The sequence below is a fragment of the Anas acuta genome, chromosome 27 (assembly GCF_963932015.1).
Source record: "Anas acuta chromosome 27, bAnaAcu1.1, whole genome shotgun sequence".
NCBI classification, from domain to species: domain Eukaryota; kingdom Metazoa; phylum Chordata; class Aves; order Anseriformes; family Anatidae; genus Anas; species Anas acuta.
This window is the reverse complement of record NC_089005.1, coordinates 713384-739556: the sequence shown is the minus strand read 5'-3', so window position 1 is coordinate 739556 and position 26173 is coordinate 713384. Positions and strand designations below refer to the sequence as shown.

Genomic DNA, 26173 nt, shown 5'->3' with positions numbered 1-26173 from the left:
GGGCGAGAGGCGAGGTGCAGTGAGCTATTTCTGGAGGAGCCCTCTGGGTGGCACTGCTCCCCAGCACCGGGGCACCGCGCGGGGACAGCAGCTCCTCTCGTCGCGGGGCAGGTACGGCTCAGTAATTAGCCCTCCAATTAGCTATTTTCCATCTGGTGGTTGGATTTAATCCCCTCCTCTTCCACCTCTTTCTCCCCAGTGTTTCAGCAGCAGTGAAACACGCTGGCCACAGATCTGCCTGCGAACTTCACGACGTTAAAAGCTCTGTTTATTTTGCAGAACAACCTCGGGATTCGTCTTCTTCCATCCGAATTTGACTGAAATGTGCAAAATCGGTGTCCCTGCAGCGTTTGGTTGCTAGAGAAGTGCTTCTCTTAAGGCGTTGGTGCACGGTGACAGTTCTTTCTGCTGGAGCTCCGAAGGGTGGGATGGTTTTACACAGAACATGTGTGGGAGCTGTCTGGTTTACGGCTCAGCCTCCTGCTTTCCCTCTCTCCAGCGTTCTGTGCTTATTTCCTGAGCTGAAACCGAACACCAGCCACGCTTAATGAAGCAGTTAAGGTGAGCTTCCAGGGGGGGCTGCGTGGCAGGGCAGGATTTCTCCCGGCTTCCGTGCCCTGGAGGCTCTGAAGGCGCAGGCCGGCGCTCAGAAGTGTGTGGTCCTTTGCTTTTCCCATCTCTTCCATCCAGAGCTCCCTCGGCTTTGATGCCGGCCTCCTGCACGAGCCCTGTGCGGCTCGGGGGAGCCGTGCGTGGTGCTGCGAGGCTCCCAGCTGCGGGACATCTCCTCTCTTCTCCTCTCCTCTCCTCCAGCCGGGCCGTGCAGGTGGCCTGCGGGACGGGGCCGCGGGTGCTGCCCCCCGACAGCCGCAGCTGCAGCGCGCTGACAAGGCGCCGAGGAGGAGAGGAGCCCGGCGCAGCTCCTGCAGCTGTTTCTCTCGCCCATCCCACTTCCAGCAGGCTGCTCTTTTTTTTTTTCCGAGCATGTCGTGTCTGAGAGCTCTGCCTCGCCGAGGTAGGTGCAGCACCCGCAGGTGCCTTCTGCTCCTGCGTCCTCAGCGCCCGCCTGCGCTCCCAGCCGGGCTGCTCGCCCTCCTTGGGCACTTGGTGGGCACGGAATCAGAGCTGGCGACTGCTGGGCACGGAATCAGAGCCAGCAAAGCGCAGGAAAAGGCTCCCAGCCTGTTATTGAACAGCTCCTAGGGGCAACGTCACTGTCAATATTTGCCTTGGAGGAACACATCCAGGAGGAGAAGGCTCGGTTGTGGCCGGAGGGACCCCTCCTCGTGATTTCGCAGCCTCAGCAGTGAGCAGAGGACACGGCTGTGCCCAGCCCCTGCAGTGCCGGGTGGGCTGGGGGCCCACAGACCCCCCCCCGAGGGTCCCCAGCACCGCGGGGCAGGCGAGCAGGGCTGCACATCTGCTGGGGAGGAACTCATCCCCGGGGATTTGGGGAACATCTGTGCGTTGGCTGCCTCTGAAAGGAATGAAGCTGCAGATTATCCCAGGCCGGGGCAGCGCGCGGCTGCTTCTCCTTTCGTGGCTCTCGGTGAGCGTCTGGGGCCGGCCGCGGGGAAGCAGCGGGGCCGCAGCAGCCCCCTCCTGCCACCGTGGCCACCCCGTAGCTGGGAGAAGGAGCCAGGAGCTCCTGGAGCTCGTCGCTGCCCCATTTCCAGGGCAAATTTGTCCCAGGGGAGCTCAGGGCCATGGTGCAGCCCCCAAGGAGCACCCAGCGGGGCTGTCCTGGGCAGGTGAGGGCTCAAAGGCAGCCAGGAGCCGCTCGCGTCCCGGCCCCGCAGCCCGCTGCAGCCCTTCAAAGTGGGAAGCGTGTTTATTTCTTGGATATCGGGTTTCCGGCAGGAAGGCCGGCGACTGCCAAGGTTTTTGTTGGATCCCAGTGAAAGGAATCTCCAGCCCCGTGCTCGGGGTCCTTCCCCGCGCCTGCAGCGGACGGGGAGCGCTTCTGCCCCCGAATTGGGAGCGAGGGGCGCGGGGTTTGGCACTGGCAAGTCCTTCATTTGGGGTTGGAATCGGATCCTGCCTCGTCTCCCGGGTGGGAGGCGTCGGGAAGGGATCGGGGCTGGGGAGGCGTCGAGAGGGGCTGGAAGGAGTTGAAAGAAGCCGAGCTCCGTAGGGCCCGAGCCACGTGGGACGCGCTGGGGCTGAGCGTTTCGCATTTGTTATTGGTTTGGACAAGGTTTTGACTGTTCTTGGAGGTAACTTTATAGGGGATTGAGATTCCGAGGACCACGTACGGGGGCTTGATTGCTTCAATGTGCTGCGGAGGCAGCTCCAGAGCCCGGACTGTCCTCGGATGCTTCCAGCACTGACCGCTCTCCTCCAGGGCTCGAGATCCGTGCCAAGTCCCATCCTGTCCATGCACAAGGAATCAATGCTGGGGTTTTCTGGGGCCCTTCCATGGTTATGGGGTCGCTGCCCCCAGAAAGGGGCACGAGACCGAGTGGGCTTCAGCCCCCAGGCTGCTGTTCTGCGGGAGGAGAAGGGAAGGGGTTTGAGAGGGAGGCAGGACGAGGCAGGGCTCCCTGTTTTTGGGGGGAGTTGAGGGAACGAGGCCGTTCCTCCCGTTTGCCACAGGCAGCCCCGCACACGCACGGATCCCAGGGCGGATGCCGGGCGCAGGCGGTTTCCTGTTGCTCTTCCACTTTCAGCGGCAGGGTCCGGGCCCGGCATCCTGCGGCGCTCAGCACCGGCGGGGCGTTCCTGCCCTGGAAATTGTGCTCAGTGGAAAGAAAACAAAAGAGAGGAGGGGAGGGAGGGAGGCGTTGGGGACGCGGTGCCAAGCTCCCGCAGCCGGGGACCCCAGGAGCTCGGCGCTGAGTGGGGGGGAAAGCGAGGCCACCGCCGGCTGAAGCGCTCACAAACCACGCAGGAACCTCGACTGCTCGTGATCCCGAAACAAAAACGTGTGTGGAAGCAGCTTGGGAGCGTGCTGCCGAGCATCTCCTCTCCCTGTATTTATTTATTTAAAGGAGGCGATTTCTCTTCTCGCTCTGGATCTGGAGAGAAAGCGCCTTCCCCGAGCAGCGCCCTGGCTTCTCTCCGTGACCCTCTTCCTCTGCTCCCTGGCGTGGGCGTCCCGAAGGCTTCATCGCCTGCTTTTGATCCCTTTCCATGAAAACTGCAGCGAGCCGTGCCCGGGGACGAGATGAGCCCTGGGAGGAGAGGGAGCTGGGGACACGAGGGGGGGAGCAGGAAGGAAAATATTGAGCTGAGCGTGGGGAGCACTGAAGCGAGCAGAACCCTGCGGCAAGCGGGGACGAGCGGGGCCAGGGGGGAGGCACCCGAAGTGGCTGCAGCGTGGGCAGGGGCGATGGGGGCAGTGCGGGGGGCTGGGGGGTCACAGGGGGGGTCACAGAGCCCCCCCGGGCAGGGGGTGAGTGGGGCTGCAGCCCCCTGTGCTCGTCACCCCTGGGTCCCAGCAGGGTCTGTATGGACGGGGGGTGTGCTATAGGAACAGGGCTCCGGCTGTCCCTTCCCCACCCTGCCCAGGGCTCCAGTCCTGACCCCTCCCCACCCTGCCCAGGGCTCCATCTCCAGCCCTTCCCCACCACTGCCCAATTCTCCAGCCCTGTCCCTCCCCACCCTGCCCACAGCCCCCTCTCTCCCTTTGGCGCACCCCTCGCCCCCCGGGGGCGCAGGACGGGGATGAGCCCCTCTCCTCTGCCCCCCGACCCCCATCCCCGCTCCCCCCGGGGGCTCCGGGCTCCCTCCCGGCTCCGTGGCCGGGGCGGGCCGGGGGCGGGCCGGGGGAGGCGCCGGGGCCGGCGGCGGCGGAGGGCGGCGAACGGGGGAGGCGCCGCCGGAGCCGCCCCGGGGATCGGGGCGGCGGCGGCGGCGGCGGGCGCGGAGCCGGAGCCCGGAGCCCGGTGCCCGGTGCCGGGGCCATGCGGGGGGGGACGGGGACGGCGGCGGCGGCGCTGGCGCTGCTGCTGCTGGCGGCCGGGGGGGGGACGGGGGCGGCGGCGAGGGGCTGCCCGGTGCAGAGCTTGGGCTGCAAGTGCGCAGCGGAGCGGCACAAGGCGAGCGGCCCCCCCGCGCCCCGCCGCCGGGTGCTGTGCAGCGGAGGGGGGCTCCCGGCGCCGCCTGACCCCCGGCTGCTGCCCGACGGCACCGCCACGCTGTGAGTACCGGGGGAAGGGGCGCCGGGTCCCCGCGGGGGTGGGAGAGGGGGAGGGAGAAAGGGGGGGACCCCCGGAGAGACCCCCGGAGGTGTCCTGCCCGGTGCCATGGGGAGGATGCTGGGGGGGAGGAAGAAGAGGAGGAGGAGGGGGGCGAAGGGAGAGGAGTGGGGGCGAGCTGTGGGGGTACCCCGAGCCGTGGGGTGCCCGTGGGGCGCTCTCCGTGGGTCCCCAAATCCCGGCCCCGTTCGCCCCCTCGTGCGCCCACCCTCGCCCCGCAGCGCCGCGCGTTCCTCCTGCCCTGCTGCCCTCCTCCCCTCCTGCCCTCCTTCTCCCCTCCCCTGCTGCCCTCCTTCCCCAGCTGTGCCCCGACAAAAACCCTTTTCCTGCCCCTTGGAACCCCGAGCCGTGCCCGGGCTCACGGCACCGCGAGCTCCGAGGGGACCCGGGCCGGGCAGCCGGGCGGGGGGGCTCCCATCGCTCCGGCTGCTTGGAGCTCCGGGGGAGGATGTTGTTGTTTGAAAGCGGCTGCTTTTGCTGGAAACGTTCTCTGGGAAGTAGCGAGGGGCTCTGGCTTTGTGCAGGGGGCTGCAGCCGTCGCCTGCTTCCTAAAAACTCAGCGCGGGGAGGTTTTGGGGCTCTGGGCAGGCGCTGGCAGCCTGCGCGCCTCCTCGCTGCGGCGGCGGGTCACGGTGTTTATTTATAACTCCCGAGGAGATGTTTGAATTAAAATCTGGCTCGGAGGGCAGGGACGGCACAGCCGCTGCGGGAGGGGACGTCGCTTTTGCCCAGAGCCTTGTCCCTGGGGGAGCCGGGGCTCCGGCTGCCACCTCCTGCCCCTCGGCAGGGTTTGGGGAGCGCTGCGGTGAGCTTGGCGCTCGCGCACCCACTTGGCCACGTTTTTGTCCCATCAGCACCGGGCATTCCTGGTTTCAAGGAGGTTCCTGGTCCCACGTGTGCCACTGGAGAGGCTTCGCTTTGGGGCGGTGATGTTCGTTTTGTGACCGTCGGGTGGCCGTGATGGTGACCCATCACGGTGCACGTGGAGTGTGTCCGTGCAAGCTGTGCCATGCGGGCATCGTGAGCGTGCTCTGAACGCAGCAGTCCTAATAAAAGCCTGAAGCATCCCGAAGCAGCAGCAGTGACGTTCATCCAGGGCCTCGCCTTCGTGCTGGGAGGCTGCAGGGGCGCGTGGAGGCTGGGCTCTGTGCTCGTGCCCTCCCTCGCGCTGGCTCTGCTCTGAATTTCTCTCTCCCCAGGGCCTCTGACGTGTCGGCCCATTGGAAATACCTGCGGGGACTTCAGAGCCCTTTGCCAGCTCGTGGTTGGGAAAAGTGCCTGCCTCATTGCCTGCTCTTGGGTTTTCTTCTGCAGGAGCAAGGGCGATGGCACTGCCCAGTGCCCAGGGTGGCTCCCACAGCATTGGGGCTGAGAGGGAAGGGGATTTTTGGTGGCGCCGTGCCGGGAGGGCGGTCACGGGGCTGGGGTGACCGTGCAGCAGCATTAGGGCATTACACGATCCCACTAAAACGTGACATGAAACCTACAGGCGTAGGCAGAAACCTACAAATATGCGGTGACCCTGGGCTCTGCTCTCTCGCAGTAAACATGATTTATTCTAAACCCTTTCCAGATGGGACAATCAAAACCAGAGGCTCCGGGTTCGTGAGCGTCTCCTGGAGCCACTGGGGTGCGGGCAGGACAGGAGCAGGCGGCGTGGCCCGGGCTGCACGCGCCTCGGGGACGTCCTGCTGGGGACAGCCACGACCCCGGCTCCGAGCAGGGCTCCCGCACGCCCCGGGGATGCTCGGCGTCGGCACTGCCCCAGCCACGGGTGTGTTCGGTGCAGGGTAAGGCTCCAAAACGGCTCCAGGCTTCATCCGGTCTGGCCTGGAAGCAGGAATGCGCCCGCGCTAATGAGCGGCGCTAATTCTGCGCACGGGAGGAGGACGGGAGGAGGACGTTCCCGGCTGGCCGGGGGAGCTCCGCGCCGCGCATCCCTCGCTCTGCCTCGCTTTTGTTTTTTTCCCACACTCTCGGTTTACTTCTTTATTTATCTTTAATGATTAGCCCTGCCCTGAGGAATCCAAGGCTGCCTCAGCAGCAGCTGCTGCTTATTTACCCCCCTGTGACCGAGAAGCTCTGGCTGGCAGCGCGGCCAGCACGGGGCAGGGGGTGCTGGGCACGGACACGGCTCCGCTGATGGTTTTACCCCCACTCCAGCCTCTCCCACACTGCCCAGGATGGGGACGTGGCAGGGAGGTAAAACCAGAGATGCTGAGCTGGAAAATTAACTCCACGGGGGCAGAAGTGGTGGCAGGAGCCCTGCCTGGGTGCCCGGGGGCTGCATTGGCCTCGGAGCAGGGTGCTGGGCACCGGCCACCCTCATCCATCCCAGCTGTGGGTGCCAGGGGTGCTGACCAAGACAGGACCCTGCGCTTCTTGCCTAAACGTCAGCAGGTCTCCGGGCTTACCAAGAGGCATTTTGGGGATGGGATGCTGCAGGTACAGAGCCCCCGGCCCACGTCGTTACAGGGCTAAGGTCTCCCTCGTGGCGCAGCTGCTGCTTCGCTCCGGTGCAGCGTGTGGGGATCAGCGAGCAGGACACCCCCGTGCAACCTGAGCAAAGGTGTGTGCGCTCTGCCCCCCGCCCTCTTTTACACCCGGAGGAAACCTGAGCGCAGTCCTCGCCCCTTGTGGGGAGGAAGGAAGGATGCTGACCCCCCCCCAGGTCATCCCCTTGGTGCCTGCGGAGCTGCGTGTGGCTGTGCCGGCCTCAGACCTGCCCTCATCCCGTCGTGGTGCTCCCTGCACATCCCGCTCCATCGGGGCCCTGGGGCTGTGGATTCCCCAAATTTTGTGCCAGGGGCGTTTGGCACCCCGGGGTGCTGCACATCACAGCCCCGGACGTCCCTGCGGCGTGGTGACGAGGGGCCGGGGCTGTGCAGAGGTGCACTAACGAGGTTTAATGCCCTCCCCCCGGCTGACCCTGTGCTAATAGCCCGATGGAAAGAGCACCGCGGCCCTCCCCAGGCCCAGATAGCCGCCCTGGCCACGGCCAGCCCCGCTGTCACACGGGCAGGAGCCCAAACCTCTTCCAGATGTGGAATCCCAGCACAGGCCTCATTTATGTGCACAGCTTGATTGCACTAAATTACAGATTGTCTGCAGGGAATAGAGGGCTTTGACTTACGACCAATTTCCAGTTCTACTTGAACTCCCCTCTCCAAGGCCTGTTTGTCCTGAGCCCCGCAGATGGTTTCTTTCTGAAACCTTTTTGAGCTGTTTATTCAATATTTATCGGGCAGTATTTTTTTTTGTTTGTTTGTTTTTTTCTTCCTTCCACCCCAAAAATTTTTGTTGCCCTCCTTGAAGCGGTGAGGGCCTGAGGGGGACCCCCACAGTGTCCGTGTAGGGGACGGGGAGGTGACCTGCCCGGAGACAGGGCTGGAGCTGCCCGGAGCCTCGCAGCATCCCGGCCCTGCTGCTGCCTCCATTCGCTGGGAGGGGAAATAAAAAAAATAAAAAACAGAAAAAGGAAAAAAAAAAAGAGGGAGGCTTCTGGCATTTGCAGTGTGGAGAGGGTTTGGAGACGGGAACTGCGGAGGCGCAGATGCGAGCAGGGAGGTTGGAGGGAGCTGCCCTGCGTCGGGCTGCTTTGGGGGGCTGCTTGCAGGCTCCAGCCCTCACCCCCCCAGGCCGTGCTCACACTGTGCTGCCTGCGGCTCCTGGGGCTTATTTTTCCTGCGCTAACCAAAGCCGAGGGCTGGGACAATAATTTTCACCGTCCGAAATAGCCCGGCGTGACGTTGCAGGGAGGGAAGGGCACCAGAGCACCTCGCCGGCCGGGGGGCCCCGCTCCGCTCCTCCCGAAATCCCTGCGAACGCCGAGCTCTGCGCAGGGCACAGCCTCCGCCGTATCTGCTGCGAGCATATGCTTTAAATTAATGCGCTCGCAGAGCAAAGCATAGCTGGCCCTCCCCGCCCCCACGGCCGTCACCCCGTTATTAACCTCCGCGCCGCTCGCGTTTCCCTCTCTGCTGCGCGCCCGGCCGCGGGGAGCGACGTCTCCTGCCTCCTTTTTTGGTTGGGTACATAGGAAGTTTATTGTTTCAGCAGCCCAGTTTCTGGAGCCGTTATTTATCCAAGTGGATTCCAGCACGCTTGAAAAAACAATCTTGTTTTTTTTTTTTTTCCTTTTTTTTTCCACTTTTGGCTCCTCTTTTTTGAGATGGGAGGGGGAGAAAAAAAAAAAAAAAAAAGAAGGGAAAAAAAGAAGGGCTTCCTCCATCGCTGTGGGGTCTGGGTGCCCCCAACACCCAGCGGGCTGGGGACAGGATGCGAGACCCCGGGCAGCCCTCGGGGGTGGGAGGGTGCTCCCCAGTGGGACCCCGCCGCCCCCCTCCCTGCTCTTTGCATTTGACTCCACGCCCTGGTTCTAATCCCTGCATTGTCCAGGGGGCTTTTCCAGCCGCCGCTCAATTAGCCGATTATTGTGCCCCTTGCTGGGGTTGTCCCACGTCGGTGTGGGGTCGTCCCGCATTGGTGGCACATTTTGGGGCTGTTTGGCTGCGGAGCCACTGGTGCTGCCCTGGAGGGACGCGGGCTGCAGCCTTTGGGGGCAGGAGGATGCTGGAGAGGCGCGAGGGCGCTGAGGTTTTTGTGTGAGCACGACGTGCCCAGAGCTTTGCGCTGCTCCTGTGCTGGGCACGTGGCCCTGGCACGCTCCGAGCTGTTTAAGCCCAGTTTTTGGGGTGTCTCCTGCCTCGGCATCTGCCTGCGCGCCCTGCTCGGAGGTGAAGAGTCCCAGCCTGGGCTGGAGCCAAAGCAAAGCTCTTGAGGAGCAGAGCTGTGCTTTCATGGCCTGCCAAGCCCCACAGACAGCTGGGACGTGGGGGGACCGCGTCCCCCCTGCACCGCTGGCCACAAGGACCTCAGTGAGCATCGGCCACGGGGCAGGGGGATTGCCCCAAATCCCGTGCCAGGGCTGGGTCCCCCCCCGGTGCCATCAGCCGCAGGGCGAGCGCTCCTCCGGGTCACCCCCTGCTTCGCCCTCCCGCCGCCTCCTCCCCTCACTGGAGTAAGGAGGGGAATTTCTTGCAGCCAAACAAACCCAGGAACATCTGTAGTGCTCCGCGTCCTGCCTCCAGACAGCAGCGGAAAGCCTGAAATAGCCCTCGGCCCAGCACCCTCCTGCCGGCCTCGTGCGCCTTCGTCCCATCGTGTTTTGGGGGGAAACTCGGTTATTTTGGTGCCATAGGGTGCAGCGGGGACCTGCCACACGCTGCTCTGTCACTGCTAATGCGGGGGCCATGGGGTGTCCTGGAGCCTGGTGGGGCTCCCAGAGTAAAACCGAGCCATTGCAGAGCGCAATATCCGCAAAATCAGTGAAAGCAAAATGAAAGCGCGTTTGCGGATGTCGCGGGGCAGCACGGCTGGGCTGGCTTCTGCGGGGCAGGGAAAAGAATGAGGAGGGTGGCTAGCTGGAAAAGTTTCCTCAGGAAGAAAGCTTTCAATCAAACCGTTGTTATAATTGCAAATTTCATGCGCCAAATATTCGGTTTGGTCGGGGACCTCGTTTCCTTCACCAAGCGAGGACAATGCGCCCAGCAGCAGCAGCGTGTGCCCAGCCTGGTGTTTGTGTCCGGACCCCTGGGTTTTGGGGAGGGGTTTGGGTTTGTTTTAGTGGCTTCCCTTCATCGTGGCAGAGCCGAGACGTGCTGGGTCTGCGGCAGCCCCAGCTCCAAGCAGGTGTCCGGGGGTCTCGTGCGGGCAGGGGGCGAGTGCCTGTGCCTTGGGGCGATCACCGTGCCGTGCCCATGTCCCCCCATTACTCATCAGCTGCGTTGTGGGGGCTCCGTGACTCTTCAGCCTCACACATGGGTGCTGGTGGATGTATTTCACGCCCAGGGAACCCAGCTATAGGGTGGGGGGTCCCCAAATGCACTCGCTGCACCGGGCAGAGCCTGGTGGGCGAGGGGAGGGCGCCCCCGCCCCAGCTCTGCCTTCACGGCCGGCCCGCAGCCTGGCTGCAGATCACACAGGATGCTGATTTCATCTTGGCCTGCCTGCGCCTCGCCTTTTAAGGAGGGGAGTTTTGTTTTTATGGCAGAAGCCTCGAAGGTCCCAGGGGTCCGGAGAACAAAGCGAGCATCTCCCGGCACAGGGGCTCGCTCCGGGGGGGCTGCGTTGGGCTGGGGTGGGCTCGGGGCATGCCTGGGGCTGTGATCCCGGTGGTGCTGAGCCCCCCATGTGCAGGCACCCGTCCTCCTGCTCCCCGTGCTTCAGCCCTGGCTGTAACCAAAGCTGCGCCCTCGGGACGTGGAGCACACAGCGGAGGGGATCTGAGCCCCCGGGTGCTGGTGCAGGGGGCTCCTGAGCAGATTTCTGCTGCCCCAGCCCCGCTTTATCGGGCAGCCCCCGAGACGTCCCCACGCGCACAGCCCGCGGGGGCTCTGCTGGGTTGTGAAATCTGCTGCTGCTGAATTAAAACCTTCTGGAGCCGCTGGGGCCAGCCCATCCTTGAGCAACAGCCCCCGGCTGACGTTGTGGTGAGGGGCTGCAGCGCGCTGTGCCCCGGGAACGGTGCTGCCATCCCTCTGCCATCACATCCAGCGTCCTGGGGCTGCTGGTGGGGACTGGTGCCAGTGCTGGTGGCTGCTGGGGGGAGCTGGGCAGGGTCACAGGGCCCCACGGGCACGGCGCTGCCCGGTGCCAGCTCCTCCTTAGCACAGGATGCGGCCCCGTCCCGCCGCATGCTGCAGGGCAGGGAGTGGGACGGGAGCTGAGCCCATGGGAGGGTTCATCCACAGCCCCCCCGGGAGCCGGGGGGCCTCCGGGTCCTGGCCACAACGTGGGAACGGGGCCAGGGAAACCCGGACGCCGGCGGCGACGTCCGCCCGCTCGCTGGGTTTTCGGAGGAGGGCGGCCGGAGCGCGGGGCCAGGCCTGCCCGCAGCACACAGCCACCATTCAGCCCCGCTGCAGAAACCGCCCGTGTGTAAACAGCCCCGTGGTGGCCGTCAATGAGCCCTTTTTCCTGCTCCTCTCCCCCGGACGCCGTGTCCAGGGCGCCCTCCCCACCGCCGCCTTTTCTCCCTCTGCCTCTCATCGGTGCGCGCCGCGGGGCTGGCGGGGAGCGAGGCGTGGGGCAGCGGGGTCGGGGGTGCCCAGCGCCATCCGAGCACCTCAGTGAGCTCCGAGAGCTCGTGGGGAAGAGCTGGAGGAGTCCCAGGGGTTCCCCCACCAATCCTCAGTGCAGGTTTTGGGGGCATCACCCCCACATCTGTGCGCACAGGGCTGGGCAGGTGATGGGAGCGAAGCGGCGAGAGCCGGCACAGCCCTGGGGACCTCCAGCCTGGTGGCACCGTGACGCAGACCATGGCACAGTGTCCCCATGAGGGTGCAAGGCTGTTGTGTCACCAGCTGGCCCTATAAACCTGTCTCTGAGCCTCCACCACCTCGCCATGGGACCCTTTTTCCCCCAACCCACGGGCACTCGGCACACACAGCGCCTATCGCAGACCAAATAACGGCACCGGCCCTGACCCCCTCCCTGTGCTCTCTTCCCCACAGGCTCCTGAGCAACAACAAGATCACGGTGCTGCAGAACGGCTCCTTCTTCGGGCTGCGGGCTCTGGAGAAGCTGTGAGTGCCCGGGGGGCTGGGGCAGGGGCAGGAGGGGGGCCGGGGGCGGGCAGGAGCCTGGTGCCAGCAGTGCAGCTTGGGCCACGCTCCCAAAATCGCTGCGGGATGCTCCCGGGGTGCTCTGTGGGGCCGGGCACTGTCCCCCGGGCGTTGGGTTTGCCACCGGCACCCGCGGGCGTCCCCGGGTCCCTGGGAGCTGCGTCGGGGTGGGAGGCACCGGGGGGGGCCACGCTCCGTGGGGGCCGGTATGAAAAGCGACATTGTCCCCCCGAACAAAGTCAACTTTCTTATCTCCCCATGAAAGGCATCTCTATGGTGGGAGCCTTAATAAGGGGAGATTTATGGCCCCCATATGGATCTGATCTGTAGGTATGCAGAAGGGACGGGCGCACTGAGGGCGTTTTGTTCCCCGTCGAGGGGCTCGCGCATTCCCGAGCCAAATGGGGCCCGCGGGGCTGGGGTGGCCCCGGGGCTGGGGGGAGGCTCCTGCTCTGGGGACAGCTCAAGGGTCCCCGTCCCTTCACGGGAGGGTGGTGGCCCCGCTGACGGGTCCCTGTGGGGTCACCCCTGGGGATGTGCCCTACAGCACGCGGTGCCAGGGACATCGCCCTCCCCATGCGGCTCCTTTTGGGGAGCCACCCGAGGGTCTTGCCGGGGGGGGCGGCGGCTCCCCGGGGACCAGCCCAGCCTGGATCTCGTTAGGCTGAACAAGGCAGCGTTTATTCACGTGGATCTTGGTGGAGTTTCACGGCCTGCACCTGCCCCAGCAGAGCCCAGCTGCTTCGCCGGGGCACGGTGCACGGCACTGGGGTGCCCAGGACATGGCACGGGGATGAGTTGTGCGTGGCACTGGGATGAGTTGTGCTCGGCACTGCCTTTGGGCTGGGTTAGGGTGCATGCATGGTGCCTGGTGCCTGGTGTTGGGGCCAAAATTGGATTTTTAAAGCCACAGAAATCCCCATGGCGCTGTTTTAGGTCTTAGTTCGAAGTGGTTTGGGGACCCAACTTTCACTGCCTGCATCCCTGTAATCCCCCACAGCCGAGTCCCCCCCTGCTGTGGTTGGAAGTTTGGGGTCACCTCCTCCCTCCTTCCCTCCTCCTGGCACCGAGCTCTCATTAACGGGCGGATTAACGAGGGCGGGCAGGGAGCAGCCCAGGTCGGCGGGCACCGTGCGCCCTGGGGGCAGCTCCCTGGGGGGACCCCAGCTCTGCAGCCCCCTGGTTACTGGAGGTCTCCTAAACACCTCCGTGCTCCGGGACCCTGAGCAAGCAGCCAGCCCGTGCTGCCCGAGCACAGCACAGGCTCCTGCTCACCTCCTCTGCACCAAACCCTGCTCGGAGCCTGACGGGTTGGCCAAGGGCCGCGCTCCCCCCATCCCTCGGGCCGGCCAGCGTCACGCCGCGCCTCGCCTGATTGCCCCCGACAGCAGCCCTAATTGTTCTCATCGGGTCGGAGCGGGGCCGCGGCACAGACGTGCCCCGTGGAGGGGACGTGCCGGGGGGCTCCGGGGGCCCCCACTTTGCTCCTGGGGCTCCAGGACCCCGTGCCCGCTGCTGGCACCGGGTGCGATGCGGCCACCGGGGCCGAGCTGTTCCCAGGGTCTCCGAGCCACCTCCGCGGCGTGCAGGGGAGCCCCACGGGCAGCGCCCCTCGGGGCTGGCAGCTCGGCATCTCCGCTGATGTGCAGCGGCCTAATGAGATTAATGAGGGTGAGCGGGGCCGGTATGCAGCCGGGGCCGCCCTCATTAGCACAGCCCCACTCGGGAGCGCCCTGACCCGCGCCGGGGCCGCTGCTTTCCCTGCACAGGGCTTGGGGCTTGGCCAGGACGGGTCCCTCCTGCCCCATCCCTGGCTGTGGCTTTTGGGGTGGCAGCCCCCAGCTGTGGCTGCATGCTTGCCAGAGCTGGGGTTGTTTCATTTTGGCAGTGGATGTGTTTGGGGCTGTGCTGGCCGCTTTTTGGGGTCAGTGTCCTGGGGTTGGGTGGCTGGGATGTGTCTGGGGACGGGTGCGGGCGGTGGCGCAGGTGAGGGGAGCTGTTCCTTCAGCACCTGCCTCACCTGAGCCGCCCTGCACACCCCTGCGCTCCTCTTGCACGCCTCTGCACACCCTTTACACCCCCCTGCACGCCCCTTGGCACCCATCCTAGAGCTGGGTGGGCGTCCCCACACACCGGTGGGACACTTCTGCTCATGGGAGCAGCCAGGCTGGGGGTGCTGCAGCCGAGTGGGCCACCCCACGGCTGGGTCCCCAACACGGTGGCAGCCGCCCCGTGCCGGCACAAGCCTGGAATGTGTCTGATCTGATACCCGATGGGTGCCTCCAATCAGGCCAACGACCCAAAGGAGCTTCCTCTGGGCTGTGGAGCCCATGGGGCTCCGCTGCGTCCCCCCGAGGAGCCCCTCTCTGCTCTGGCAGGGTGGTGACAGCAGCAGCAGCATGGCCGTGGTGTGGTGGCAGCAGCGTGGCCGCGTTCTCCGGGCAGTAATTCCCCTGTAATGCGAATCCAGCGACGCTTCCCTCCTGGCCGTGGCTCCTGGAGGCTGCTGGCGGGAGCTGGGGCCGTGCCGGGCGCGAGGCCAGGGGGGCAGGAGGAAGAGGAGGGGTTTGGCGAGCGCTGCTGGAGGAACGGGATGCACTCACACCCCACAGCACCGCACGGGGAGGGGGCAGGATGGTGGCGCAGGGCCCCCAGCACCCTGAGCCTGTGCCCGTCTCCCCGCAGGGACCTGAAGAACAACCTGATCAGCACGGTGCAGCCCGGCGCCTTCCTGGGCCTCCCCGAGCTCAAGCGCCTGTAAGTGCCTGCGAGGGCTGCCCACAGGGGGCTGGGGGCTGCGGGGTGTCCCCAGCGCTGATGTCCCCTCCGCTTGCCTTGCAGGGACCTCTCCAACAACCGCATCGGCTGCCTGAGCGCCAGCGTCTTCCAGGGGCTCTCCAGCCTCCTCCGGCTGTAAGTGGCACCCTGGGGCTCCCGGCCAGCCCCAGGGTCCCCTCCTGGTGTGTGGGGCACAGCCCAGAGCCCTGCTGGAGCAGTGGGTGACAGCAGGAGCCTCAGGACACGGCGAGGAGCCTGGGTTGCAGAGGTGTCCATGGGGTCCCGGTCCCCTCCATGCCCTCTTTCTCTCCTGTCTCACAGCAACATGTCGGGGAACATCTTCTCCAGCCTCCCGCCCGGTGTCTTCGACGAGCTCCCCTCACTGAAAGTCGTGTGAGTACCCAGCCACGTCCATCCCCGTGCCCTGCAGCCCACCCAGCCCTTGGCACTGGGCACATCCCCTCCTCCTGCTGCGTGCCCGGCCGCGCCACCCCCCCCGTGACACTGCCCCTTGCAGGGATTTCGCCACCGAGTACCTGACGTGTGACTGCAACCTGCGCTGGGTGCTGCCCTGGGCCCGCAACCGCTCGGCGCAGATCTCGGACCGGACTCTGTGCGTCTACCCCCGGCACCTGCACGCGGTCCCCCTGCGCGGCGCGCGCGAGAGCCAACTGCGCTGCGGTGAGCGGGGGCCGGGGGCGCGGGCAGGAGGCACGGCCGGGGTCTGGGGGGGCTCATCCAGCCACCTGTGTCCCCCCCCAACCCCCCTGCAGCGGGCACCCCGGAGCTGCACACCCACCACCTCATCCCGTCGCTGCGCCAGGTGGTTTTCCAGGGCGACCGGCTGCCCTTCCAGTGCACCGCCACCTACCTGGACAACAGCACCCAGATCCGCTGGTACCACAACCGCGAGCCCGTGGAGGAGGACGAGCGCACGGGGGTCATCGTGGAGGAGAGCCTCATCCACGACTGCACCTTCATCACCAGGTCGGGACGGGGAGGATGGGGGCACCGCGGGGAGGGGGGTGGGGGTTCGAGGGTGCCGAGCGCCGTGGGTGGGACATTTTGGCACGTCCCCTCTGCCCTGCAGCGAGCTGATCCTCTCCAACATCCACGTCTCCGCCAACGGCGAGTGGGAGTGCGCCGTCTCCACCTCGCAGGGCAACGTCAGCAAGAAGGTGGAGATCGTGGTGCTGGAGACCTCCGCGTCCTACTGCCCCGCCGAGCGGGTCACCAACAACCGCGGCGACTTCAGGTAGGGACCGGCGGTGGCGGCGGCGTGGCCACGGGGGACGGGGCCGTGCATGGTGCGGAGCCCCCTCACCTCGTTCCCACCCCCCGTGTGCGGATCGTGTCGGGGCAGGGGGCTCGCTGCGGGCGGGGGCCCGCAGGTGACCGGGCGTCTGGTAGCAATTAGCGGCCGCGGGGAGCGCGAGCGCCTTTGAAGGGCTTCCCGTGCCGGCAGCGCAGCCCGGCTCCAGCAGCAGAGGTGTTGGAATTTCTCTGGCACGAGACGAAAGGCTCCGGGCGCCCGCCGTAACCTCAGCGGGGCCGTTACGGAATATAAATTCCCGGTACAGTCAATGTGGCTTAAATTAGCGGTGCGCCCCCCACCCCCCAATCACCACCTTTTCTGTGCTGAGCTGAGCAGGATTTGGGGTTAGGGGTTGGGGCAGCTTTCTGGGGAGCATCGCCCCGCGGTCACGGTGTCTCCACGCCTCCAGGTGGCCCCGCACCTTGGCGGGCATCACCGCCTACCAGTCGTGCCTGCAGTACCCCTTCGCCTCGGGGCCGGCGAGCGGGGGCCCGGCGGCGGAGAAGCAGGCGTCGCGGCGCTGTGACCGCACCGGGCGCTGGGAGGAGGGCGACTACTCCCACTGCCTCTACACCAACGACATCACCCGCGTGCTCTACACCTTCGTGCTGGTGAGTCTGGGGCTTTTCTCCGCTGTGTTTGCCCCCGGAGGGGCTGGGCACAGCCGGTGACCCTGGGTGTCCCCCCCCACAGATGCCCATCAACGCCTCCAACGCCCTGACTCTGGCCCACCAGCTGCGCGTCTACACGGCCGAGGCTGCCAACTTCTCGGACATGGTTGATGTCCTCTACGTGGCCCAGATGATAGAGAAGTTTATCGGCTACGTGGATCAGATCAAGCAGGTAACGCCGCTCCTGTTCCCTGCTGTTCCCAGCACTGCCGGGTGTTTTTTTTGGGGGGTTAAAAGCGTGAATTGGGGTGTTTGCTGCTGGGGGTGGTTGGACGGGAGCGAACCGCAGCTGATGCCACCCGCTCTGCTCACAGCTCACAGACGTGATCGTGGAGATGGCCAGCAACATCATGCTGGTGGACGACCACATCCTGTGGATGTCGCAGAAGGAGGAGAAGGCCTGCACCAGCATCGTGCGCTCCCTGGAGAAGATCGCGGCGCACACCCTCAGCAGCAACTCCCAGCACATGGCGGTGGTGAGCCCGAGCTCTGCTCGTGCCAGGGGGGTCTCTGCCCATCCCAGGGGGGTCTCTGCCCGTGCCGGGGCTGACGGCCGCCCTATGCCCAGCAGAACTCCCGCAACATCGCCTTCGAGGCGTACGTGGTGAAGCCCGAGAGCTACGTGGGGCTGAGCTGCGTGGCTTTCCAGCGGCAGGACGGGGGTCCCGCTGGGCGCAGCCCCCCGGCTGAGCGGGCGGCCGAGCCCCAGCCCGACCAGCAGCTGCGGCTGCGCTGCACCACGGGGCGCCCCAACGTCTCCCTGACCAGCTTCCACATCAAGGTACGGGTCCCCTGGGGGCCAGGGCGAGGTGGGAGACTCAGGAGGGGCCAGCCCGTGCTCACCGGTGCCCATGCGCCCCGCAGAACAGCATCGCCCTGGCCTCCATCCAGCTGCCTCCCAGCCTCTTCGCCAGCCCCGTCCCTCCAGCCCCGCCGGCCGACTGCAAGCTGCAGCTGCTGGTCTTCCGCAACGGGAAGCTCTTCTGCAGCACCGGCAACTCCTCGCGCCTGGCGGATGATGGCAAGCGCCGCAGCGTGGCCACGCCGGTCATCTACGCCGGGACGTGTAAGGGCTGTGTGTTGGGGGGCTGCTGGTGGCTGGGGATGGGGGCTCCTGGGGTGATTTCCCTGCTGCTCCAGAGCAGAGCCATCTCGGGGGGGCAGCTGTGCTCCTGGAGGGGTCCTCCCGGGGTGGTGGTGACAGCAGAGGGGTGGCAACGTGCCCGTGTGGTGTCCGTGCCCTGGGGTGCAGGCAGAGGGGTGTGCGGTGCTTCTTGTCCTGCTCACTCCGTTCCCTGGCAGACGGCTGCGGCGTTGGGAACCTGACGGAGCCGGTGGCTGTGTCTCTGCGGCACCCCGGGGAGGGCGCAGACCCCGTGGCCGCCTACTGGAACTTCGAGGTGCTGGGGGGCATGGGGGGCTGGAGCGCCGAGGGCTGCCAGCTGGCCGCCAGGGAGCCCAACGTCACCTCCCTGCACTGCCGGCACCTCAGCAACGTGGCCGTGCTCATGGTAGGTGGGGGAGAAAAGGGGGCTGGGGTCAGGGGCGCAGGGAGCGGGGTCTGACGGGCTGCGGGGCGCCCTGCAGGAGCTGAGCGGTTTCCCCAGCGAGGCGCGAGGCCCCGTGGAGGTGCTGCACCCGGCCATGTACACCTGCACGGCCGTGCTGCTGCTCTGCCTCTTCACCACCATCATCACCTACATCGTCAACCACGGGTGAGCGTTTTGGGGCCCCGACCGGCGGGGCTGTGGCTGCACGGGCACACAGCCCTCTCCAGTGGGGGCCACAGCTCAGCGCCACCCCTCTGCTTCTCTTCCAGCACCATCCACATCACGCGCAAGTGCTGGCACATGCTGCTTAACCTCTGCTTCCACATCGCCATGACGTCCGCAGTGTTCGCGGGGGGCATCACCCTCACCGGCTACCTGCTCGTCTGCCAGGCGGTACGCGCCCCCGCGCCGGGCTCATCGCGGGGGGGGACACGGGCACAACGACCTCAGCGTCCCCGTGCTGACTGTAGCGCCTCGCCCCGCAGGTCGGCATCATTTTGCACTACTCCTCCCTGTCCACGCTGCTGTGGATGGCAGTGAAGGCTCGGGTCCTGTACAAGGAGGTGACCTGGAGGGCGCCCCGGCAGCCGGACGGGGACGCGGCACAGCCGGCCCCTCGGCCCATGCTCCGGTACCGACATCCCCTTGCCCTGACCCCAAACCCTGACCGCCTGCTGGGACCCCCGGGCTGGGCAGGATCGGCTCCTGCCTGTCCAGAAGCTGTCGCCCAGCCCGTGTCCCCATGTCCCCATGTCCCTGTGCCTTGGTGAGCAGCGCCCTCCTTCTCCCCTCGCAGGTTCTACCTGATCGCCGGCGGCATCCCGCTCATCATCTGCGGCATCACGGCCGCCGTCAACATCCACAACTACCACGACAACAACCCCTAGTAGGTGGCCGGCTGCTCCCCGCCTTCCTCCCTCGCACTGGGAACCTGGGCACGTTTGGGAAGGGTTGGGGGGGACCTTCCCTGGGGGCTCTCCATTTATTGGGAAAATGATGTGGGACACGGAGACCGGCTCCAGCCACCTCGAGGAGGGTGCTGAGCGGCGAGGCGCCGCAGTGCACGGCCACAGCTCTGCTGACGGAGGCTCCTTCTCTCCCTCACAGCTGCTGGCTGGTGTGGCGGCCCAGCCTGGGCGCTTTCTACGTCCCCGTGGCCTTCATTCTGCTCGTCACCTGGATGTATTTCCTCTGCGCCGGGCTCAACCTCCAGTGCCGGCCTTCCCCGCAGAAAGAAGTCCCCGAGGCGCTGGAGACGCCGCCGAGGCTGGGGGGTGGTGGCGGCGGCGGGGACCTGCTGACGGATTCGGGGTCCATCTCGGTCACGCTGAATTCGGGGCCCTCGTGCCCCGAGGCGGACGGCGTCTACTCCCTGAAGGTGCAGCTCTGGGCGCTGGTGACCACGCACGCCCTCTACGTGGCCCTCTGGACGTTCGGGGCCGTGGCCGTGTCCCAGCGCTGGTACCTCAACATCATCTTCAGCTGCCTCTACGGGGTGACGGCGGTGGCGCTGGGGCTCTTCATCTTCATCCACCACTGCGTGCGGCGCCGGGACGTGCTCAGCTCCTGGTTCTCCTGCTGCCCCTCATACCGGGACGCGCTGCCCATGCAGGCTTACGTCCACCCCGGCACGGCGGCGACCTTGGGCGGCTCGCAGGTCTTCATCGGCTGCGCCCCGGAGGCTGCCCGCTCCGCCGAGTCGTCCTCCTCGCCCAGCAGCGCCGGCTCGGCCGCGGGGCGCTGCAAGCTCACCAACCTGCACGTGGCACAGAGCCAGGCCGAGACCCGGCCGGGCTCCTGCGAGGAGCCGGAGCCTGATGGCAAGAGCTGCGGGGCGGGCCGGCACGCCAGCAACCTCCACGGGCGCAGGAACCACAAGGGCAGGACTAAGCAGCACCGGGAAGGGAAGCACCACCGCTTGAAAATGCTGCGGGGCCCTTCCTCGGAGCAGCCCTCCAGCGAGAGCGGCAGCGTGCACAACAGCCACTCGGAGAGCTACCACAGCAGCAGGAACAGCCCCCCGAATATCGGCCGCGTGCGGCCCCCAGCCCCCCAGGAAGGGGAGACGGCGCCGAGCCAGTCGGAAGGCAGCGATGGGGGGCGGCGGGCGCCCGATTTCGCCGAGGCGCGGCGGAGGAGCGCCAGCAGGGACAACCTGCGGCAGGCCGGCGCCGTGGAGAAGGAGGCGAAGCGGCGCTCCTACCCCCTCAACGTGGCCAGCCACAACGGCGGCCTCAAGGGCAGCAAGTACGACGTCAACCTCGCCAGCGCCGACGGCGTGGCCGGGATGAGGACCGGCCTCTGGAAGAGCGAAACCACGGTGTGAGGGAGGGGAAGGACCCGACGGCCGCGGCGCTGGAGCGCGGCCCTCCTCGGGAGGGTCCAGGGGTGTCCTCGGGGGGCCGGGAGCGTCGCTACGTGCACTACGGGGGGTCGGGGCGGGGGGCGACGCCGGGCCCGGTGGTCCCAGGGAGGCCCCGGCCTCCCGCAGCACCGGGCTCGAGGTGAACGGCAAGCGCTGCTCCTCAGCGGCCTGAAGGGCAGCCGCGCTTCCATCGCTCCTGCAAGTCACTTCGGACTGATCCTAAATGCTATTTTATAATATACAGAGGAAAGAAATGTCTATTTTTCAGAATTTCTATATTATTGAATGTATATATGTATAGACAGAGCCGTAACCGACGTGAGTGCCTCCGTGTTACCGACCAGTGTTCTCCACGGGGCGAGCCTGCCCCTGGGGGTTTTGGCAATAGTCCGCTCGTGCCACGACTGCAATATTCCCACCGGGGCCGAGGGGACCACACCAAGTGCCCTTGATGTTAGGACGCCATCCTGCAGGCGCTTGCCAACCTAGACGAGCTTTTTTTCTGAAGGAGTCAGAAAGAAGCAGCTCAGCTGGAAATGTTTTCACCTGCAATCCTTCTCAGCTGTTTGTTCTTCAGAGACAGTATTGAGCCCTGTGGGTTACTCAGTTGCCAAAGTGAAAGCCATATTTCGAAGCAAGCATGAGGTAAGAGAAGCCTCCGTTGCCAGACGAGGCAATGCCTGCACCGTTTGGATGCCAGGCATTAAAATCAGCGCGAGGAGGTGCCCCCAGCCCCTCCCAGGTGTGACCTGTGCAAACCGGGGGCTGGTGGAGCAGCCCCACAGCCTGGCTTCTAAATGAACGGGGATCATTCATCGCTTCCCCAAACCAAAGAGCCCAACCCTGGGCGCAGACCCCAGCAGATCCGAGGTGGTGGGAGGGAGATGTCCGTCAGGGAGATGTTTTGGTGGTGGCAGGGAGCTTCCCATGGGCTGCTGACGTGGGCTGCCCAAAGGGCTGGGACTTGGCTAAGCACTTACTTTTCCCCATTGAAAACAAGTCCCGCTTTTCCAACACGGAAACAGAGCCATACTTGCTCCTGTGCCATCTTCAGCCTCCCTGTGCCCGTTTCTGTGCGTGCAGGTGGGTTTAACGACCCTTCCCTACCTCCTGTAGGGTCACAGGGCTCAGCGAGGGGCTGAGAAGCGCTTAGGAGGCTCCCAGGCCAGTCCTCCATGTACACCACGGGCAAGGGGCCCACGGGATCCAGAAGTTGGAGCCCACAGCACTTACTGGCAGAATTTTCTCCCCTCCAGACTTAGCTCCTCTCTCTTTGGGCCCCTCGTCCCGCAGGGCTGGGTTACCGCTGGGTTTGCTGCGGTTCTGCCACACTTCTCTGACCAACCGCCTGCTTAAAAACACGTTTTATTGTGCCTGGTATTTAATACAATTCCAATCCTTATGTCAATACGCAGCCTACGTGGCCTTGCTGATGCTGAGTTGTTATATATGCTTGCTGCACTGTGACAGTATTATATAAAAAGCTTTGTATTATTAATTACACTTTTTTTTTGTCTGTTTACATTACAAGCAAATGACATATCAACAGAGAGCTTCTTGCAATATACGTGGGGGAGGGAGGGGAAAATATGCCAAAGAAATGTCTTTAAAGGGGTCTTTTGCATTTTTATATAAATAGAATGTTTCTAGCAGATATGTTTTGTTTAATATATTAAAGATTTGCAAATCTGCCAAGATTTCCTGTTATTTCTCGCAGCCTCTGCGTTCAAACACAACAGCCCGCGAGGCTCACAGGGGTCAGTGTTCCTCCGAGTTGTGCAATGCTTTGAAATGAGCAGCCAGCGCCGTTCTGCTCACACGAGCCACAGCTCTACCTTTGCCACAGATTTCCAGCAGCTTCCCCATGCTTATTTAGCTGAAAAACTGGGTAGTTTTTCTGTGACATGAGCCAGGCTGAGTTTCCCTGGGGATGGCTGCAAATCCCTAACCCTGGCAGTCCCTCCTCGGGCGGCTCCACGCAGCCCCAGGGCAGGCGACGCACGCTGTTTGGTGAGAGGGACGCTGCTCAGAGCTGCTTTAGCCTGGGAATATGGGGAGCAAATTAAATCACCCCTCTGCCTGCTCCCAAAGCCACCCTGCTGAAGCTCAGAACATGAGAACACCCCTGGAAAAGCTGGAACAAAGTTGCAGAAACCCATGGAAAAGCTCCAGGAACCCACTGCGGAGCGAGGTGCTGGAAACCTCCACCTCACCCTGCACGTTGCTCCCGCTGTGACCGAGGGACAGGCAGCACTGCTCCCTCTCTGCCCTCCAAAGCACAAAAAACTCGCTGCAGCAGCTTCACACTGCCCCCGACAGGCACGACTGAGGCAGGGACCGGCTGCCACACCGCGGGGCCTGGGACGTGCAAGCCAAAGCCACCAGCTCCGAGCACATCCGCTAACTCCAGCCACGTAGTAGCGAGGAAATAAAATCCAGGCCAACTTCAGGACAAATCCAGCTGCAGCACGACTCAGGAGCGGGCAGGGCTGGGCTGGCTCTCCCCGGCATGCTGATATCCCTCCCTCACCTGTGTGTTAGCACACCCACCCGTGGCACCTGCCCCACAGCTCCTGGATTAACCAAAACACGTTTTACCAGAGACTGCAACGAGAGAGAGTCGAGAAACCATTCCTGTACTTCTGTATTTAACAAAATATAACAAACCCCAAAGCAGGAGGAGCTCCTTAAAAGACCCGTTTTGGTCCAGAACATGAGTCAGGACGCACCCTACTCCCCCCCAGGCCCATTTCCACCACCAACTGTCCCCGCAGCGTCCAGCAGCTCGTTTACCACCAGGTTTTGTGGTTTGGTCCCAGTTTGGTGCCCCGGTGGCACTGCCCTCCGGGCCATCCTGCTGCCAGCCCTCCTCACTGCCATGCCTTGGCCTTCCTGAAGGCGCGGAGCTCCTGGGGGCCCCGCAGGTACTGCTCTATCTCACTGTCCGAGATGGGCTCGTCCCCGGTGAGGGCAGCATCCGACTCGCTCAGGGCTGCCGTCCGCAGCCTCTTCCTCGGATGGATGAGGCAGGGTGGCAGCAGGGGCCTCCGGCTGCTGTCACGCTGGCGTTTCCCTTCCGAAGGGCAGCCCTCCTCCTGTCCTGGCCCTGCTGCTGGAGGAGAGCCAGCGGATCCCTCGCCCTGGGCTTCCCCGTGCTGCTCCTCCGCATCCTGCAGGCTGAAGGCGTTTTTCAGCAGGACCAGCCGGTGCTGCAGCAGGTCCCCGAGGTGCTTCACCACCGTCTTCTTGTCCAAGTGGAACACCCGCAGCCAGGCGAGCTGGGATGCCATCCTCAGGAGGATCTCGTGCAGCTCCCGCAGCCTCAGGCGGGCTGGCGGGGGCAGGGGGATGCCCGCCACCTCGCAGAACCGCGCCAAGGAGCAGGCGAGGCGGGCGGCGGGCCTCAGGGACTGCCAGGACAGGAACGCCGCGGCCGTGACGATGGGGACAGGGTGGCGGCCCGTGACCAGCCACGTCTCGCTGGCCAGCTCCACCACCTGCAGCGTGCGGGCCACCACCCGCTCCTCGTCCTCCACAAAGGGGGCAGGGACATCCTCAGCGCGCCGGAACAAGTGGAAGCTGGAAGAGGACAGAGCCCAGAGCTAGAAACAGCGCGGGGAAGCCTCAGACCTGGCTGCAGCGCTGAGGCTCAGGTGCTGAGTGCCTCCTGGGGCTCTGAGCTGCCCACAGGAATGTTTTTTCATAGCAGAACAGCGTCTGACTGCAGCCTTCCACCCCCAGCTGCATTTTAGAGGCTTTTGCACACATCGGTGCCCAACGCAGGATGCTGAAGTGGCAGATGGAAGGGCCCACGTTACCTGCTGAGGTGTGTCTTCACCAGATCCACCAGGCTCAGCGCGGGCACGGAGATGCCGAGCTCCTTCTGCACGCTCAGGTAGACACCGGCGAACAGCTCCTGCTTGGCGTAAAGCAGGGAGCAGATCGTGCCCATGGTCAGCGGCCAGCTGTGCTGCCGGCACGTCACGAAGACGCAGCAGCCCCCCAGGAGCTCTTTCTTCTCCAGGCTGACCAGGTGGAAGGCAGGGTGCTGCAGCGCTCGCTGGAAGTACCCCACGGCCGTTTCCTCAAACACCGATGGGAGCTGCAGGACTTTACAGAGATCCTGGACCCGCCGGATCCCTGCAAGAAGACACTGCTTTTACAATCAGCTCACACAGCTTCTTATCTGTGTGTTCATCTCTCCTCAATGCCACCGTGCAACCAGCATTCACCCGGCCCCAGGCAAGGACACGAGGGCTTTTCCCCCAGCCCTGTGTGTGTAACACAGTTTGCTTCAGGCAAACTGGACGCAGAACTAACTGCTGCCTTCGTTTAGTGCCAGTCCCCACAGGCTCTTCCCATTCCAGAGAGCTTCAGAAATGCATTGAACAAATTGCAGCAAAGCAGAAAGCAGCAGAAGAGAATCAACATGTACAAATGAAACCGACCGGCACGCTCTTACCTCGCTGCATGCAGCGGCTCAGCTGCTCTTTCTGGCCGGTGCTCTGGGAATAGGCCACCTCTGAAAAAAAGAGTAACTGTTAGGGCAGGTAACCTCACGGCCACAGCAGGGGGGCTGTTTAGATTTTGCATCATTTGGATTGTTTTGGATCAACAGGGGGATCATTTAGATTTTGGGCAACTGGACGGCCACGGTGCCAGATTCCAATTTTCAGAACCGCCAGCCCTTTGAGGCCACTTAGCAAGACTTGGTGGCAGGGGATGAATGACATTAAGGTGCAGGATCCCCTTTGGGCCACTGCTCCTCTAAAACAGCAGCTGCAAACGGCCTGGGGGCTCCTGCAGTGCACTTACAGGTGGTTCAGATGCCAAAAAGCCCCACACCGTGTGTGTGTGTTTGTGTGTTCTGGGCATAAAGCCTGACCCCGAGGTGCCCTCAGTTTGAATTTATAACGAGACAACCGGGCGCTGCTCTCTGGCCTGGGGAGGGCAGGGGGACGCTGGGTCTCAGCCTGGCAGCACCCAGTGGGGCTCCTGCCATGCAGGGCACCGAGAGAGCCAATTAAACTGCATCTAGAGTAATTAAATCACACGCAATTAAACCGCAGCCGCTGCCAGGGGCTGTTCGGAGCCCCCCTCAGCGGCCTCCCCGGGGCCGGGCCGCACCTCGCAGGTGCTGCTCGTCGGTGTAGGTGGTGGTGAGCAGCCCCTCGGCCAGCACACAGCCGCAGGCGGCGCACACCAGCTGCTGCTGGGCGTAGTGCGAGTCCTCCACCAGCGCGGCCGAGCCGCACTCGGGGCAGCGGCCCCGGTCCCGGTCCCGGTCCCCGCCCCGCTCCGCCATGGCCCCGCTCCGCCACCGCCCGCCCGGGGCCGGCCCGGTCCGTCCCGGTCCGTCCGGGGCCTTCCCGCCCGGCCCCGCTCGAAACGTTCCGGCCTCGAGGGTTCCGCCCTCAGGGAGGGGGGTGGTAACGGGGGGAGGGGGGTAAACGGCGGGAATAAACGGAAAAAAGGGCATGATAAACACAAAAAGCACACGCTTAAAAGAAATAAATAAAATTTAAAAAGAAAAAAAAAAATAAAACACCACAAAAAAAACATAAAACGCTCCCAAACACACCACCAAAAAAACACCCCCCCAAAAAACAGAAAACACCCCAAGAAAAGAACACAAACACCACAAAAGCACCACACACACACAAAATAAAA

At 64.5% G+C, this 26173-nt stretch overlaps 2 protein-coding genes across 4 annotated transcripts; one reads left to right on the top strand and one right to left on the bottom strand.

Moving 5' to 3' along the window:
• The first annotated feature begins 3826 nt into the window (after positions 1-3826).
• ADGRA2 (adhesion G protein-coupled receptor A2) lies at positions 3827-22198 on the top strand. 2 transcript variants are annotated; one of them, XM_068662543.1, is made up of 19 exons: positions 3830-4141; positions 11714-11785; positions 14510-14581; positions 14666-14737; positions 14924-14995; positions 15120-15283; positions 15376-15589; positions 15693-15857; positions 16327-16528; positions 16611-16760; positions 16903-17064; positions 17160-17369; positions 17453-17654; positions 17891-18099; positions 18176-18303; positions 18408-18531; positions 18624-18769; positions 18935-19024; positions 19246-22198. In XM_068662543.1, exons 1-19 carry the CDS (start codon positions 3906-3908, stop codon positions 20462-20464), a joined length of 3909 nt encoding a protein of 1302 aa, XP_068518644.1. In that variant the 5' UTR covers positions 3830-3905; the 3' UTR covers positions 20465-22198. The 2 variants fall into 2 exon arrangements, with proteins under 2 accessions (XP_068518645.1, XP_068518644.1); XM_068662544.1 differs by lacking the exons at positions 18176-18303; positions 18408-18531 and having other exon boundaries at positions 3827-4141.
• An 829-nt stretch (positions 22199-23027) lies between these two features.
• BRF2 (BRF2 RNA polymerase III transcription initiation factor subunit) lies at positions 23028-25869 on the bottom strand. Of its 2 annotated transcripts, none has more exons than XM_068662552.1 (4): positions 25631-25869; positions 24966-25025; positions 24322-24643; positions 23028-24082 (listed from the first exon to the last, which is right to left on the bottom strand). In XM_068662552.1, exons 1-4 carry the CDS (start codon positions 25806-25808, stop codon positions 23374-23376), a joined length of 1269 nt encoding a protein of 422 aa, XP_068518653.1. In that variant the 5' UTR covers positions 25809-25869; the 3' UTR covers positions 23028-23373. The 2 variants fall into 2 exon arrangements, with proteins under 2 accessions (XP_068518653.1, XP_068518654.1); XM_068662553.1 differs by lacking the exon at positions 25631-25869 and adding an exon at positions 25319-25614.
• Between the last annotated feature and the right edge of the window lie 304 nt (positions 25870-26173).

What these genes read in the sequence shown, in the direction of transcription:
- ADGRA2 (XM_068662543.1), top strand. Translation starts at nt 3,906, where the DNA reads ATGCGGGGGGGGACGGGGACGGCGGCGGCGGCGCTGGCGCTGCTGCTG. An exon ending in CTGCGGGCTCTGGAGAAGCT is followed by an intron (nt 11,786 to 14,509) that starts GTGAGTGCCCGG and finishes GTCTCCCCGCAG; the next exon opens with GGACCTGAAGAACAACCTGA. An exon ending in TGACCAGCTTCCACATCAAG is followed by an intron (nt 17,370 to 17,452) that starts GTACGGGTCCCC and finishes TGCGCCCCGCAG; the next exon opens with AACAGCATCGCCCTGGCCTC.
- BRF2 (XM_068662552.1), bottom strand. Translation starts at nt 25,808, where the DNA reads ATGGCGGAGCGGGGCGGGGACCGGGACCGGGACCGGGGCCGCTGCCCC. An exon ending in CGACGAGCAGCACCTGCGAG is followed by an intron (nt 25,026 to 25,630) that starts GTGCGGCCCGGC and finishes TCTTTTTTTCAG; the next exon opens with AGGTGGCCTATTCCCAGAGC. An exon ending in GAGCCGCTGCATGCAGCGAG is followed by an intron (nt 24,644 to 24,965) that starts GTAAGAGCGTGC and finishes GTCTTCTTGCAG; the next exon opens with GGATCCGGCGGGTCCAGGAT.